This window comes from Salmo salar, chromosome 14 (genome assembly GCF_965601325.2).
Source record: "Salmo salar chromosome 14, fSalSal1, whole genome shotgun sequence".
In the NCBI taxonomy this organism is placed as follows: domain Eukaryota; kingdom Metazoa; phylum Chordata; class Actinopteri; order Salmoniformes; family Salmonidae; genus Salmo; species Salmo salar.
The window spans coordinates 93,996,357-94,012,061 of NC_138304.1; the positions used below are offsets into that span (position 1 = coordinate 93,996,357).

Consider the following 15,705-nt stretch of genomic DNA (forward strand, 5'->3'; position numbering starts at 1 on the left):
ATGGGCTAACACAGTCTTGAGACATGTAGGAGACCCGGTTCGAACCCAGTCATTCACAAGAGCAAGATTAAATAGGGAGTGGAATAGCTATCCTTAGAAGTGCTATTCAACTATACTGTTATGCGGTCAATTTACATTTTTGTCACACTCCCTTCTAATATAGAGGGGAACAGAAGGCACGACCATGTTCCAGAGAGGATTCACTTTCAGGAATTGGACATAATAGCTTATAGCCCAAACGGCAGAGCCAAATTCATATTAAGAAATTTCATTCAACATGCCACATTGGCTTCAGAAAACACCCAAAACATGTTTAAGAGTCAAATACAACATATGTATTACTGTGAAATGCTTATTTACAAGCCCTTAACCAACAATGCAGTTCTAGAAATAGAGTTAAGTATTAACTAAAGTAAAAAAAATATTTTTATTGTAACACAAAATTACATAACAATAATGAGTCAATGTATGGGTGTACAGGTTAGTCGAGGTAATTTGTACACGCAGGTAGGGGTAAAGTTATAATAAACAGCACGTAGCAGCAGTATAAAAACAAAGGGGGTTCAATGTAAATAGTCCGGATGGCCATTTGATTAATTGTTCAGCAGTCTTATGGTTTGGGGGTAGAAGCTGTAAAGAAACCTTTTAGACCTAGACTTGGTGCTCCGGTACAGCTTGCCGTGCGGTAGCTGAGAGAACAGTCTATGACTTGGGTGACTGGAGTCTGACAGTTTTATGGGCCTTCCTCTGACACGCCTAGTATATAGGTCCTGGATGGCAGGAAGCTTGGCCCCATTAATGTATTGGGCCATACACACTAGCCTGTGTAGCTCCCTACGTTCAGATGCCAAGCAGTTGCCATACCAGGCGGTGAAGCAACCGGTCAGGATGCTCTCGACGGTGCACCTGTATAACTTTTTGAGGATCTGGGGACCCATGCCACATCTTTTCAGTCTCCTGAAGGGGAAAATGTGTTTTCGTGCCCTCTTCACGACTGTCTTGGTGTGTTTGGACCATGATAGTTTGTTGGTGATGTGGACACCAAGGAACTTGAAACTCTCAACCCGCTCCACTACAGCCCTGCCTGTTCTGCCCTCCTTTTCCTGTAGTCCACAATAATCACATTGTTTTGCGTGTTTGATTATATTTGTTTTCTTCTACCATTCCTTGCATGCAAAGTACTGGATGTCGTCTCTGGTTTGAATCTGAATTGAGGGAACTGAATCTGAGAATTTGAATATGAAACTTTGGTCAACTAGAAATTATAGTTTGTAAACTTGATAGACAATGCATGCAATATTTACCATATTGATACTGAAACTGAATATATAAATATTGAATTTGAATTCAATTGAATTTTAAAACTGAATGCAATATTAATTCAATTAACTTTCAAATCATGAAATACAAGTTCAATTTATGAATTCAATTATTCAATTTGTGCATTACAAATTCAAAAATATTGGCTTCAAATTCAATATCTAAATAAAAAAATATTGAATTCAAATAGTTTCCGTTGGCACTGAAATCGCTCCAAACAGAAGTCCATGTGTCGTTGCGATTCTGGATGGCCAGATAGCTCGCAACAATGACAATTAACTACCATGTGGGGAAACGTAAGTGGCTAGTTTCAGCTAGTTTTATCTTGTTCTTGATACCATGTCTTGTTTTGAGGTGTTTTCACTGATGTCACGTCTATGCTAATATGGCTCAAATTCACTAGCTAGCTAACCAACAACTGTAACTATGCATTTGATAGACAAGTGCTCATTGTTAAACTTTATTTATGCATTTAATAAACATTGTAAACTATTGTGCACGTGTCAGTTTTGTTAAACTACAAACCCATCTATTAAAAATATAATTTGGGATCTCCAGTGGGTTTCTGCTTTGGCCAACTTGCCATTGTCTTGTCAAACAAGGGTGCTGTGTGAAGTTGCCCCTGAATGCTGATCTTGGGTTTTGCTTAAACCAATCCAATGCTTTTAAATCCATGACAGGGAGTGTTCCAAGTGCACGCTTCTGAAACAGTGGAGAATCTGGAGGCAGCCCATGGTTTGTATTAAAGGGGTACGCGTGTGCCATAGAAAGGCACTCCCATAAGTAAAAAAAACACAAAGATTGGGCTAGCCCACTATCTTTTAGGGCTTCCCCAAACAGTCACTGTGTAATGTGATCTCAGACTAAAGGAACTGATATGTGTAAGCAATAGGCAAGCAACTCCCTCAGAGGGCTAAATTGAGACAAAAGCAGGTTGTACATTGATTGGGATAGGAGTTTTTACTGGTCAGGTCAGAAAACCCCCTGGTCCTAACCATTCTGATCTGCAAAGGGAAATCGACAAGGACTAACAGTCTGGGGAGTGACGAAGGGGAAAGTTGGAGTTGGAATTGAGCAATAGCAATCACTTGGTCATCATCCGCTTATCGACAGTTACATTCGACATGTTATACACATACTCTAAAATCATCACTCAGTCAAAGTAAAAGCACATTTCTCAAGCTTTCAAGGAGAGTGCAAATAACATTCTTTGGATCATCACTTTTATCCTTTTAAAGTCTACTGTACAACGGCTAAATTATTATTTAAATGTTTTATTTGATTACACACACACACACACACCAGGAGCTGCTGCAAACTACAAAACATTTCCCAAACTACCATGAGAACATTTTTGAGTTCAGCATTCTGATATAGATGGGATTAGAAGCAGTATTGCAAATTGGCAGGCAGTATGTCCGAGGTAAGTCATATCCGGGTGGGAGTGCCATTCACCTTCATCAGCTTTCTTGAAGACACTACAGAGTATAGACCTTTGTCTATTTCCTCTACTATTGTTGATGCTATGTTGTTGCCCACAGACATCCTCAAAGACATCCGCAGTTTCTAGACCCATCCATGATGAAACCATTAAAAAAGGGAAGCTAAAATTCAAGTCTAAGAGAGTCCATGACTGAAAGTATTAAAAAAGGTGCTAAAATGTCTTCATAAAAAAATTGAAATCAGCCATGTAGTTATTGGAAATGAACAGGCAGTCAGTCCTTTCTCAGGGTTAGGTTTAAATGATCTGGAATATATATATATATATATATATATATATATATATATATATATATATATATATATATATATATATCTTTCCTTGCTCCCTTGAGATAATCACTGATCTGTAAATTAATAGACAAGTGAAATGAGAGTTACCACCCTACCAACCTTATTAGATCAGTGACCATCTTATGAAGAAAGGATGTACTTGTAAAGTACTTGAACAGGGCCTCAATCGCTACCCAACCTACTATACCCCTGGCCGAGCTCTGTTGGCTGTGTGTGGAGGGATGCGAGCGGTTTCCAGACGGTGGTTGCCTGGCGTGTCCTGTTTGCTGGCTTTGTGTAAGGCAACTGGAGCTGAGCCCAGGGCACCCACTGCAGGATGGGAGGAGTTAGTGACTGAAGTGTTGGCCACCAGCTCAATCTTCCCCTCCAGCTTGACCAGGCGCGTCAGGATGTCGTCCAACAACACCGCTATGGTCCTCTTCAGATCAGCTGTGTGTGTGAGAGAAAGATAATTAAAATATAAAACAATTTGTTTGGTTCAAGTAGAATGTGGTAAGTAGTTTTGTTTAAGTAGTAGATGAGTGTTTCCTCATTTCCAGCGCCACAACAAAACAGTAAATGGTGGCTTCTGGACTTTTCTCTAGCTCTAAAGCAACCCTTACCGTAACCAGCCATGGAGGTGCCCTGCGGTCCTCCCGGTGCATTCTGGTTCTCCTCGGTGAGCACCTTGACATAGCGCCGGCTCAGCTCCAGGATCTGTTGATGCAGCTCGCCACTGCTCTGGTGGTGTGGCTGCTGCCCGGTGTAGAGCAGCAACATGAGCCCCCACGCCAGCCCCATGATGATCAGCAGCACGCTCAGCTTCTGGGACATGTTCCTCCCCAGCATGGTACTGGGGCTGGATGTGGGGCTGGGCCAGGGGAGAGGGGTAGGGGTCTGGGTGATAGAGGGTGGGACTGGAAGAACAGGGTTGGGAGAGGGGCTTGGGGCTGGTACTGGGTCTGGAGGTGGCTGGTGTTAGGAAAGAAAGGAGAGCGATCTGGAGGCAAAGGGTTAAGGGTTTGGGGCTAGTAGTGTGTGGAGCTCAGGCTAGTGAGGCAAAATAATGACACAGGGCTAAGGGGTTAGGACTGGGGGATATAGGGCTGGGGTTGGAGGAGTAGAACACTATACAAACCTAGCAGCCAACCATGGGGCCCAAACCTGGCAGTCAACCATGGGGCCCAAACCTGGCAGTCAACCATGGGGCCCAAACACATACATAGCTGCCTGAGTCATTCAGAGAGGGAGGATCTGAAAGAGAGAGACAGAAACACGCGAGTCATCCGTGTCATGTTTCAATCTGTGGAGAATTTATGACACCAAGACACAATCAGAAATCTGGGCCGGGTTCAGAAGGGCACATCAATGTTGTGTAACGTACTTCAGAAAGAAAGCACTGTGTTGAACAGATGTCTTTGACAGGCAGGTAGCCTAGTGGTTAAGAGCGTTGGGCCAGTAACCGAAAGGTAGCTGTTTCGAATCCCCGAGCCGACTGGGTGAAAAATCTGTCCAGAAAGGCACTTAACCCTAATTGCTCCTGTAAGTCGCTCTGGACAAGAGCGTCTGCTAAATGACTAAAATGTAGAAGAAACAACTCAGTTAATGGCATTTTTATCTGTATTGCACCACTCATGAGGCTGTAGAAATAAATGAATGTAGTAGAACTTAAACGATGCTCTGTTGTGCGGACTTGGAATTCATGACAGCCGCACTATACATTATATTTAGCCTACATTCTAAATGTTTCTCCCCATAGCATAAACCCCTGGCCTAGATCTATGGATTATGAACAGGGCAAAATCACCTCTCTCTGTAGTAGGCCTATTTTACCACTTTTTCTTCCCAATTTCGTGATTGTCTCATCACTGCAACTTGGGCTTGGGGGAGACGAAGGTCGGGTCATGCGTAGGGCTGTTGCGGTGACCGTATTACTGCCACACATTGGCGGTCACGAGTCATGAAGGCAGTCAAATTCCAAGTGACCGTTTAGTCACGGTAATTAGGCTTCTCAAGCTCTGATGCTGCAAATGGTCATTAGTGGCCTACCAAACGTGCTAACTGCCTGGTATTCAGCACTCTATTGTCCCTCTAAATCACTCTGACATCAATGCAAATGTCTTCGAAAAAAAAATCTAATCAAACACTTCATGAGAGCCCATGAGCTCATGTTGCGCAACATTCCAATAGGCTATGCAATTGCAGGAGAAAACAGAGTGATGGCCTCTACTAGAAATAGGAGGATCAGCTTTATATAGGCTAGGCCTACTATATTAAATTCTCAACTTTCCTATTAAGCACATTGCTTATATTCACAACAGGAGTATAGCCTACCTGGCTGGCATGAAACTAATTCACGGGGAAAAGCGCCCACCATTTCGCTATTTAAGTGCATAGATGACATGTATTTTTCCCCGCTGATCCTGTTTCGATACAGGTGCGTGATAATGGTCAATTCTAAATCAAGACACATTTCACACATATATTTAGTATATGTAAAGACAAGTTTAAATCAAGAATAGTCTGATGGGTGACAGTATTAGCCTATCACTTGTGAATGATGCCCAGCATAAAAAACAATGCCTTTCTTTGCGACTTTTCGAATCATAGTCGTACAGCTCATGTAGCCTAGCCCATAGGCTTATATGTTTTAAATTAATAAGGTTTGTATCACAACTAAAGTGGCCAAATAACTTTAAGCACATTAATCTGCTTTACAAGGAGTGTAGAGCCTAACTGGCATATATAAGCAGAGTGTAAGTCAAGTTTGGGGAAGACAATTTTCACCATAACAATGCACCTTTATAATAATGGAACATTCACACTTATAGCCTACTACTATGTGCGCATTGCTGTGCTTATAACGTGACGAAATAGCCTAATAGTTTATCAACATTTTAAGCTAAACATTCATTTTTCAGCCACATTGCATAAAATGTTATTTTTTTTATGCTAGTGGTTGTATTAATTTGGGATCTATCGAATCCCACAACTGTCCCAGACTATGTTTGGAATATTTATTTCTCGCACAGAATAGGTCGACCTTTGTACTATGGGGGATAGTAGATTGACATAGGCTAGTGCTTTTGCTGTTCTTCAATAGGCACCTCGGAATTGGATTAAGGACCCACGCAGCTGCGTCCCCAATGTGTACGTCTTCACTTGTAGCCTGTGAGAAAGACCCGATCACGTGATGGAGACCGCAGCACTCAGGAAGAAGCGCAAAACGGCCACTGGCCGCAAAAGGCATGGATTTGTTAGGGTGCATTACGGCCACATGAAGGGGATGCCGTCGTGAAATTCTAGGCATTATCATGTGCTTGTCAAATTGTGAATGAGTGACTGTGCAAAAAACAAAGCAGAGTTCTTGTCTTTCAAGCAACTTTTTTCAAATCATCGCATCATGCAGCCTTCCAATGTATTAAACATATAAACATATAGCCCAACGTTTGTTCAATAACTAAAGTTATATTAATAACATTAATAACTCTAAATTAAACTTATAGGAATACTTATTACTTTGTTAACCTCTCAACCTCGCACTTCCTTAAACCGTTTGGAGAAAATACCCTTTATTTTATTCAGCTTTGTTCAATTGTATTCTTCATACTATAAAATAATGCCACTGGACTCTAAGGAAATCTTGTCTGCTAAATGAACTAGTGTAGCCCACAGCCATTTGGCATAGCCAGATCAGGACCTAACATAAGCACAACTCAGAGTACGCTATTCTGTTCTTCTGAAATAGACAACATTTTCTTCATATCATGCTTCTTTAGACCTGTCTAAAATAAATAATGTATTTATTGTGATGGTGTAGGCTATATTACATGGATTTATTAGACTTTTTAAAGTGTAGTTGTTCCAAAGGTAGGCTGTGAGGAAGCCAGGAGATGCTAAATGTGTTTATGTTAATTACCATGAGACCGACAGTTATTTGCTTGACAATCACCGACTGACAACATTTCATGACCGCCACAGTCCTAGTCATGTGTCCTCTGAAACATGACCTGTCAAACGGCGCTTCTTAACACCCGCTCGCTTAACCCGGACGCCAATGTGTCGGAGAAAACCCAGTTCAACTGACGACAGAGGTCAGCCTGCAGGCACAAGCAGTCGCTAGAGCGTGATGAGCCAAGTAAAGCCCCCCTGGCCAAACTCTCCCAAACCTGGACAACGCTGTGCCAATTGTGCGCCGCCCTATAGGACTTCAAGTCACAGCCGGTAATGACACAGCCTGGGATCAAACCCCAGTCTGTAGTGATGCCGCAACACTGCGATGCAGTGCCTTAGACCACTGCGCCACTCGGGAAGCCCAGTAGGCCTATTTTCTAATACAGACAGTGATATATATATATATATAGGTTACTTTCATTTTCTAAATCAAGACTGCATAATACATGCAGGTAAAACTGACATAAAATAATCATCTCTCACTTTTCACAGCAGTTCTGTCAATGCTTTAATTATTTCTCTGCGGTTCCATGAGTGTGGGAGTGACATCCTATTGAGGGAGTAGATAAGGGACACTGAACGGAGGGGAATAAATGATGAAAACAACAAGAGAAGCTCAGGTTCAGTGTACTGTTACACACATGCCCTTCCTGTGACCTCTATGGTACCGGCCACACTGATACAGACAGTACAGCAGGCAAAACAACTTGGGTTGGGGGGGTGATGACAAGCTACCGTTAAGCCCTTTCAGAGGCCTCACAGGGTGGCCATAGGAACAGGAACGGCCTGACTAGCAGATTGTAACGGGCTAATGTGATGGTCCATTAGCCATTAAAAGATATGCACTGTTTGGCTTAGCACAAAGAATTTTCAACCAAACTTGGCGAAATTATCTTCGTTCTTGATTCGGCCAAACATGTTATCTTCCGTCATTCCGCCATTCCGATTAATCGGTCGACCTCTAATTGATATACCTGTGCTAATTAGCTATTTGCGCCTCCGAACATCTGTGTGTAAACGCAAGACAGACGTCACAAGCATGTTGTCACTGAAAACTACCGTCGGCAGCAACTGTTTTAAAACAGTGTGCATTTTGCATTAGTGAAATGATTTTAATGTGATATGAAAGTACAGGGATTCATGTTTCTTGAACCGTACAGCAATTGAGAATCATCCACGTTTAGATGGAGTATTTGGCTGTTTTGGCTTCCAGAGCTGATTCGCCATTTAAACAGAACATGTAAGGTCCTTGGGACTGACGTTTGGCTCCTTTAGTCCAATATTGGGCTAGGAAAGGCAACGCATTGGAATAGCCATGCTATAAGCCCTACAACCACAAAATCCTAGGAGACTAACTAGCATTTTGTGACTTTTTGACATGGCTATTTTATTGCATGACGTTCCTGACGACAATAGATGAGAGTGCAAAAGTCCTGATCCATCTCTTACTGCTTTCATGGGAATATGTGGTTTCCTGGATGAAGGGGAGAACTTCATGTTGATATCAAGGCATAATAAATTGTAATCATGCAACTGTAGTAGTAAATTAATTCAGAACCAAACTAGGGGTGGGCGGTATACTGGTATCAATGTGAATATCAGTATGACGTTCTGCCATGATATGGATTTTGCCACATCGTACATATCATGAAACATTTATTAATTTATGAAATAAGCCGTTTTTGTTTAGTTGAACATTTCAGTCGAGTGATACAGCCTTGTGGGCTAGTTCAGTCTCTCTCCTACTAAAAACATAGCCTTCTTTAGCAAAGAAAACAAACTAGAAACATGGTCGTTACACGCTATCTGCCTGCCAATCAAAGTCAACAAACAAGCATGCGCAACTGCAGAGTAAGCGAACATTTAGTGAAATAAACTCCTTTCGTTAGCAAAAGTGTCCGAAGAACAAGCGCAAAAGTGTAAACAAGAATTGAGGATGACTGAAGACAAGGAAAATAACGCTACTGAGGATGATTTGCAGGACGGCGAAGAACAATTGGTTTGAGAAAAGGGGGCCTCTGTCGTTTGGAACTGGGTTGGCTTTAAGTTATCCGACCTCGACCAACAAAAGGTTCTGTGTAAATTGTGTCGATGCATTGTGCTAGCCAAAGGTGGAAACTGCAATCTTTTTCACCACCTAAAAACCCTGCATGTGCGCGAATATGAAGAATCGATCAGAATACGTGCAACAAACCCCGGAGCAGCGGAGCAAGTCCCAAGACATCTTCAAGACAGACCTGCACTCAGATATCACTCAAGGCAGAATTTGTTAGTGGTACTTCCTGACAAGAAGAGCAAGAAGTGGAATGAGATAACGAGTGCAATTACATATCACATTGTGAAAGACATGGAACCAATTCAAACTGTGGATTAAGACAGTTTCAGAAAGTTGATTCGAACTCTGGACCCAAGATACGAGATCCCGAGCCGTAAATACTTCAGCAAAACATGTCTACCAGAACTCAAAGAATGTTGTGACAGAACTCAAAGAATGTTGTGACAGAGTTACCAATGGAATCCGTAACGCTGCATTCTTCTCTATCACTGCCGACTTATGGTCAAGCCGGACCACAGAGCCATACATTAGCCTCACAATTCATTACATTACATTCATCTTATTTCCCAGATGACCACACCTGAGAAATAATTGCAGCTGGGCTGAGGGAGGCACTTTCATCCTGGGGCTTAAAAGAGTTGCGTCAAGTATGTATGACTACCAACAGCGGATCGAACATGGTCAAAGCATTGGAGCTGAACAAATGGACAAGACTAGGGTGTTTCGGACACAGGCTACAATGTTATTGGTAAGTTTCAACGTCCAAAACACAGAGCTAGGTAGAAAAATAAAATAACTTAAAAACAACAACTTAAAATGCGGGATAAACTATTGTATTCCTTATCTCTGTTTAAAGTTTTAGCTGGGGCGGCAGGAAGCCTAGTGGTTAGAGCATTGGACTAGTAATTGAAAGGTTGCAAACTCGAATCCCCGAGCTGACAAGGTAAAAATCTGTCGTTCTGCCCCTGAACAAGGCAGTTAACCCACTGTTCCTAGGCCGTCATTGAAAATAACTGACTTGCCTAGTTAAATAAAGGTAAAATAAAAATATAAATAGCTGACTACACTGCCTGATCCTTCTTATACGTTAAGCCGAATATATACAGCTATGCAAATCTATAATATTTTGTAAATGTGTGCAATATCCAAACATTACATGGATTACATTGCTTTTCACATTTCAGTCGAATGCATTCAGTTGTACAACTGACTAGGTATCCCCCTTTCCCTTTTATTTAGAATTGATACATTGGCCTATGGGTTTAAATATATGAATCTATCCTCTTTCAATAATAAATAGCCTACTCAATAAATGATCCCATTTTCTAAAGGAACATAGCTCTCTTAATCACAACAGTTGTATGTAAATCTATAGATGGATTAAATTTGTAATCACGCCAAGTGTCCATGCTGTAAATTGTAATTACAGCAGATGTAAAGTTATTTCTATTGAATAATTGTGATTCATATGTAATAATTGTTCACCTTTTTATTTTTTAGAGAGGAGTGTCCAAAACAAACCTCGGGTTTCCACAGGACTGTGTGAGAAAGTGGTCAGCACATTTTCCTATAGTTGGAAGAAGCAGAAGGCCCTGACAAGTGCACAGGATAAACTGAGCCTGCCCTCCACAAGCCCATCACGGAATCCCCGACAAGGTGGGGATCTCCACTGCAGATGATGGAAAGTGTCCTGGAGCAGGAAAAGACAATCACACAAGTCCTGGCAGCAGACAAAAAAAACACGGTACCCTGCACACTCCTGGCAAGACATTGTGGTCTTAGAATCTGTCACGGCAGCACTTACGCCCCTCCAGGATTCCAGATGCCCTGTCAGGAGAGACATACGTGGGTGTGTCCTATCTGAAGCTGGGCCTCCATTTCGTCAAGACGGAGATTCTGAAATCAAATGAGGGCGAAGCCAAACTGACCCGAGAGATTAAGATGATGATCCTCAATTACCTGAATGACAAATACACCGACCCTGAAACAGTAGAGCTGCTCACCATGGCTACCTTTCTGGACCCAAGGTTCATGACCACCTACATGATCACTGAGAAGCTGGTGGAGGTGAACGTGAGAGCTGCCTCCGAGACAGAAGCCCTCCTGGTGGGGAACACAACTGTGGGAGACTTCTCTCTTGAAGAGGACCAGAGTGAGAAAGAAGCTGCCACTGCTCCACAATCAGTAAATAAAGTCCAAGAAGAGCCTTTTTTAAGAAAACCAGTAGTGCACCGGTCTTAAGAACCCAGAGACAGGTCATTGAGCAAGAGCTGGACAGCTACACTCTGATGATGGCAGCAGACAGTGAGGCTGAGCCTTTGGAGTGGTGGCGAGTCCACGCATCCAACTTCCCACAAAGAAATACCTATGCCTCCCTGCCACAAGTTGGCCCTCAGAGAGCATTTAGCACTGGGGGCAATGTGCTCACAGGGCAACTTTGAAGCCAGAAACTGTCAAAAGGCTGGTGTCCCTGACACGGCACTGAACTGCAGTGAATTGTTACATGGTGAACTGAGAAACATACAGACTGTTTGGTTAATGCTTGAAGAAGTTAGTTTGAAAAGGTTTACAACTTGAATTCATAATGACCAGTGTTATGCTGAAAAAAAGACTGCACTTCTTATATTTGGCCTGAAAAAGTGAAAAAAGTTTACATTTTCTTTACATCCTGAGTACTTAAAATATTTTTGTATTTGATTTTACTCCATGTAGCTTTGTTTATGTTTCATGTTTGCACAGTTTTACCACAGAAGTAAAAAAATATGCAATGCCCCCTTTCTGTTTCTATAAGGTTAAAAGCAATATTTTGTCATTCATTAAAATTTGAAGTGCTCATAATTTCTTTTTAATTGTACGGTATATCATGATATTCTATCGTTATCTTCCGGAAATATCGTGATAATTTTTTTGTTAATATTGTCCACAACTAAAACAAACCCATAGGCTATCCTACATTGTTCTTTACAAAAGCACAATATCAACTTCGGACAGCAAGTCTGTTCCACTTATGTTAGTGTTCATACAAAAAGTGGACATGTGAGGGGGAAGGATGCAATAAGATATGCTGTCCACTTCACCTAACCACATATGCTGCTGCTAGTCACAATTACCTTGTTTGTACTCCTGCAAATCGACTGAATGCTTGTACTCCCTATATATAGTCATGTTATTTTTATTCGTTATTTACCGTGTCACTATTTATATTTTTAGCTCATCTTTAACTCACCACAGTAAATGTGTTTTTACTTTCAATATTCGGAGTTCGCTCGTCAATTCGCTCAATTTGACATGAATATTTCCTGATATATTCAACAGCTCACTGTCTATGAGTTACAGATGAACAAACAAGTGTATTGGTTTCCTTGACCTCTCTTATCAAAGGTACAGCTTTTCTTTTTTTCAAAATTCCTCACCTGTGATTTAAATAAAAAAAATATTTCCCTTATTATAGCCGTGGTTATTAATTCATATACAGATCTAATGTTCAATAGCTGCCAATCCAAATGACATATACATCTAAAATAACTTAGTTGGTCACTGACATCCCTCCTCCATAGTACACCCATTAGAATTGCCCTTTTTCATTTCACAAATTTTACATTATTTCCTGTAATAAGTCTAATTTGCAATAGTTCACTGTCGATATGAGCTACAGATCTACAGACAAGTGCGATGGGTTCCTTGACCGCTCTTAAAAGGTAAAAACATAGTTGGTTTAAGATCTCTAGATAATTTAATTGAGACAAAAATGTAGTTTCTGTAAACAGCAGGTTTGGCTGATTGCACTTTTAAGACAGTCCCTTAGCCACCAGTGTGTAATATTCAACCACTGAAACTAGCATAGTCACTTTGAAAACGAAGTAAAACAACAACATTTTGGCTGTACCTTGCTCTCTATAGTCATCCGATTCTAGATTTATCACCCTAATCATCCTTGGACCTTCCGTCGAAGAGGTATTGATGAGCAAACTCTAAATATCCTAAACTGAAAACTAATTTACTGTGGTCTTTAACCCTACATTGTTGTAAAAGGACCAGTAAGTAAGCATTTCACTGTTAGTCTACAAAGCATGTGACAAATACAATTTGATCTGTCTGTCAAGCATTGTTATCAGAGCTGCCAACTCTCACTCATTGGCTGTGAGACACGCATTTGACCATCTTCTCATGCATTGAAAAGTACTGCTTTTATTTTTCTAATGTGTCCATTTGTATACTGTGTTAACATTTCATCTGTGCTCCAAATAATTTTTGAAATCGGAGCATCTGCAATTTAACACCACGAGTGGAACCTCTATCATTGTCCTGTCTTGCCATAGCACTATGAACCGTGGAACATGAAGCATATGATTGGTCTAGTTATGTAAGGGATCAATGGGATTGGATGTGCATTTTAAAGAAACACTCCTCAAGATTAGAGTGGAGCTGAATGGAGAGAGAGAACATTCTCCGCTGAGTTGATAAAACTGTAAAAAAAAACAGCACGGTAGAGCTGTTTTATGTACAATGTTGTCAACAAAATGAGGTTGCTGTTACTCCCATCCCTATTGCAGAATTCTGCCTTTTGATAGCATGTACTAAAGTCCACACTTGCATTAGTCCCCTCTTTTGGTGATTGCCATTTAGACTGTGACAATGAAAAAGCAGCAGACAGACCTACAGTCTGTTTTAGCAGGGAAGTTTGGTAGGGTGACCTGATTTGGAACTATGAAAATCAAACAGATTGAGAACCCAAAAGTGTAAGTTTGATTCTAGAGGGAGGACAATAACTAGAAAAAAATATTTGATTAGGGCATAGGGGCAGATTTGTCATCTTCAGGAGCTTTTATTAACAATTTACTTTATTTAGTTTGATCAGTGGAACAATTCTCATTCTTAACAGTGGGCTACAATAAAAAGGGCAATCAGTGTACTTGTCAGCAATAACACTGTTATTCCCTACACTTACAGTATTTTATTATTCCACTTCTTCCCAATTTAGCCAGTGTAATCACATATATGAAATCTGATATGCCAACTTGTCTTTGAAAATGAATTATATGAGGCTGTTTTTAGCAGCCATTCACAGACAGTTTTGAATAAGTCCTACAAATAAGCATTGGATATTAAATGCCCCAGGCCTCAAATATAATTTGACATTTTAATAGTGTGCACATGCTAGGTAGAGATGGTAGGTGGACTCAACTCATATACACATCATACTTGGTCTATGTAGAGTCAGATGACAGCAAGGATCTTCAACTAGTGGGCAGAAACCACCTGAATATTGATATTCATTAGACTGTTCTTTAAGGATGGGTAATTTTGACAAATGAATTGTTATAACAAGAACATTTTCAAACACCCAGCACTAGAAACATTGATCAGGGTTGGCCAAACCTCCTGGAGAACAAGCAGGATTTTCTTCCAGACCTATTTTAAAGAGAGAGTTCACAAAATATTTGTGTCCTTACCTTGAAAGCAGTCTATGGACAAGGAGACTGCAGTCTATTTGTTGGTTACCCACTGCCATCAACCTTTAATATTAGTATTTCCCAGAGGTGTGGACTCGAGTAACAAATTTGATGACTCAACTTGATATAAAATAACTAGACGTTGAGCCTCAAGACTCAACTTTGAGTCCGAAGACATAGCTACCCAACTCGCATGTTAACTAATAACTCATACTTCACAACCGTTTGACAAAGACATACGTTTCAGCTTGATATTAGTAGAGATAGCTTAACCGTTAGTCAGACAGCTAGATTTCTAGAAAACTATAGATAACTAGCTTCCAGTGCTCAGAGTTAGCTGCTAGCCTAGCTTGTTGCTAGCGTGCCTGACGTCAACATGGCTGGCGCTAGCTAGTCTTGACATAGTTCATCGAACAGGATAGGTGCCCCAGTGTCAAATCAGACATCCACAAAGTTGGCTCACACCTCAAACAGTATTTCATTGCCTTTTATCAAATCCTTATAAAAATAAATGAACGTTATATTACCTGGATATGTTAATTTGAGTCACTGTGCTGTTCAAAACGTCAGTCTGCAATCCCATTCCAAAACGGAGAACAGATGAGTGCACCGGGCAGATACCGAAATGCCACTATCAAGATTATGCTTCTGCTAGCACGGGTTCTAACAATTCAATAATCTTCATAAGCAATGTAACTGAAACAAATAGCCAGTTCTGAAGTAAAAATGACATTGTATAATTGTTTGCATGTCTAGGATTTTTTTTTATTCGTTCGCGAGTTCAGCCGGTTTCTCCTCGTGTTGTGTTCTGCGTCATCACGAGTCACTGTTTGCTGTAGGGATTTGTGGGAAATGTATTGCTCATAAACATGCATGCAAGTGTGTGGTCAATGTGTCCAGTGTGCTCATCCACCCTTATCATCACGGTGCTAAATTGAGAAAAAAAACATTAAACAAGTTCAAATTCAAAAGTGTAAGCGTTTTGGAAAGAAATTGTTAGATGGTTTATTTGACAGACTGGTAGATGAGGTATAGGTAAACCAAGGTACCTGCGCCCACAATCCTAAATCAATGGTGGGAGAAAGGAAAGGGGGAAAGGTGCAGAGACCATTGGTAGAGACCGTTGCCATTGCTTAACAACGTGAACGT

At 40.9% G+C, this 15,705-nt stretch overlaps 1 protein-coding gene across 2 annotated transcripts; it reads right to left on the reverse strand.

Annotated features, from left to right (window-relative positions):
* Positions 1-408: 408 nt before the first annotated feature.
* On the reverse strand, positions 409-15,379 carry LOC106570532 (coiled-coil domain-containing protein 126). Of its 2 annotated transcripts, XM_014142964.3 has the most exons (4): positions 15,084-15,379; positions 4,232-4,347; positions 3,717-4,093; positions 409-3,543 (listed from the first exon to the last, which is right to left on the reverse strand). In XM_014142964.3, the coding sequence occupies exons 3-4, from the start codon at positions 3,940-3,942 to the stop codon at positions 3,296-3,298; spliced, it is 474 nt and encodes a 157-aa protein (XP_013998439.1). In that variant the 5' UTR covers positions 3,943-4,093; positions 4,232-4,347; positions 15,084-15,379; the 3' UTR covers positions 409-3,295. The 2 variants fall into 2 exon arrangements, with proteins under 2 accessions (XP_013998439.1, XP_013998438.1); XM_014142963.3 differs by lacking the exon at positions 15,084-15,379 and adding an exon at positions 14,557-15,056 and having other exon boundaries at positions 3,717-4,347.
* Between the last annotated feature and the right edge of the window lie 326 nt (positions 15,380-15,705).

Excerpts from the sequence above, each read along its gene's own strand:
- LOC106570532 (XM_014142964.3), bottom strand. The coding sequence starts at position 3,942 with ATGCTGGGGAGGAACATGTCCCAGAAGCTGAGCGTGCTGCTGATCATC. Across the intron at positions 3,544-3,716 it reads CACCTCCATGGCTGGTTACG|CTGATCTGAAGAGGACCATA; the intron begins GTAAGGGTTGCT and ends TCACACACACAG.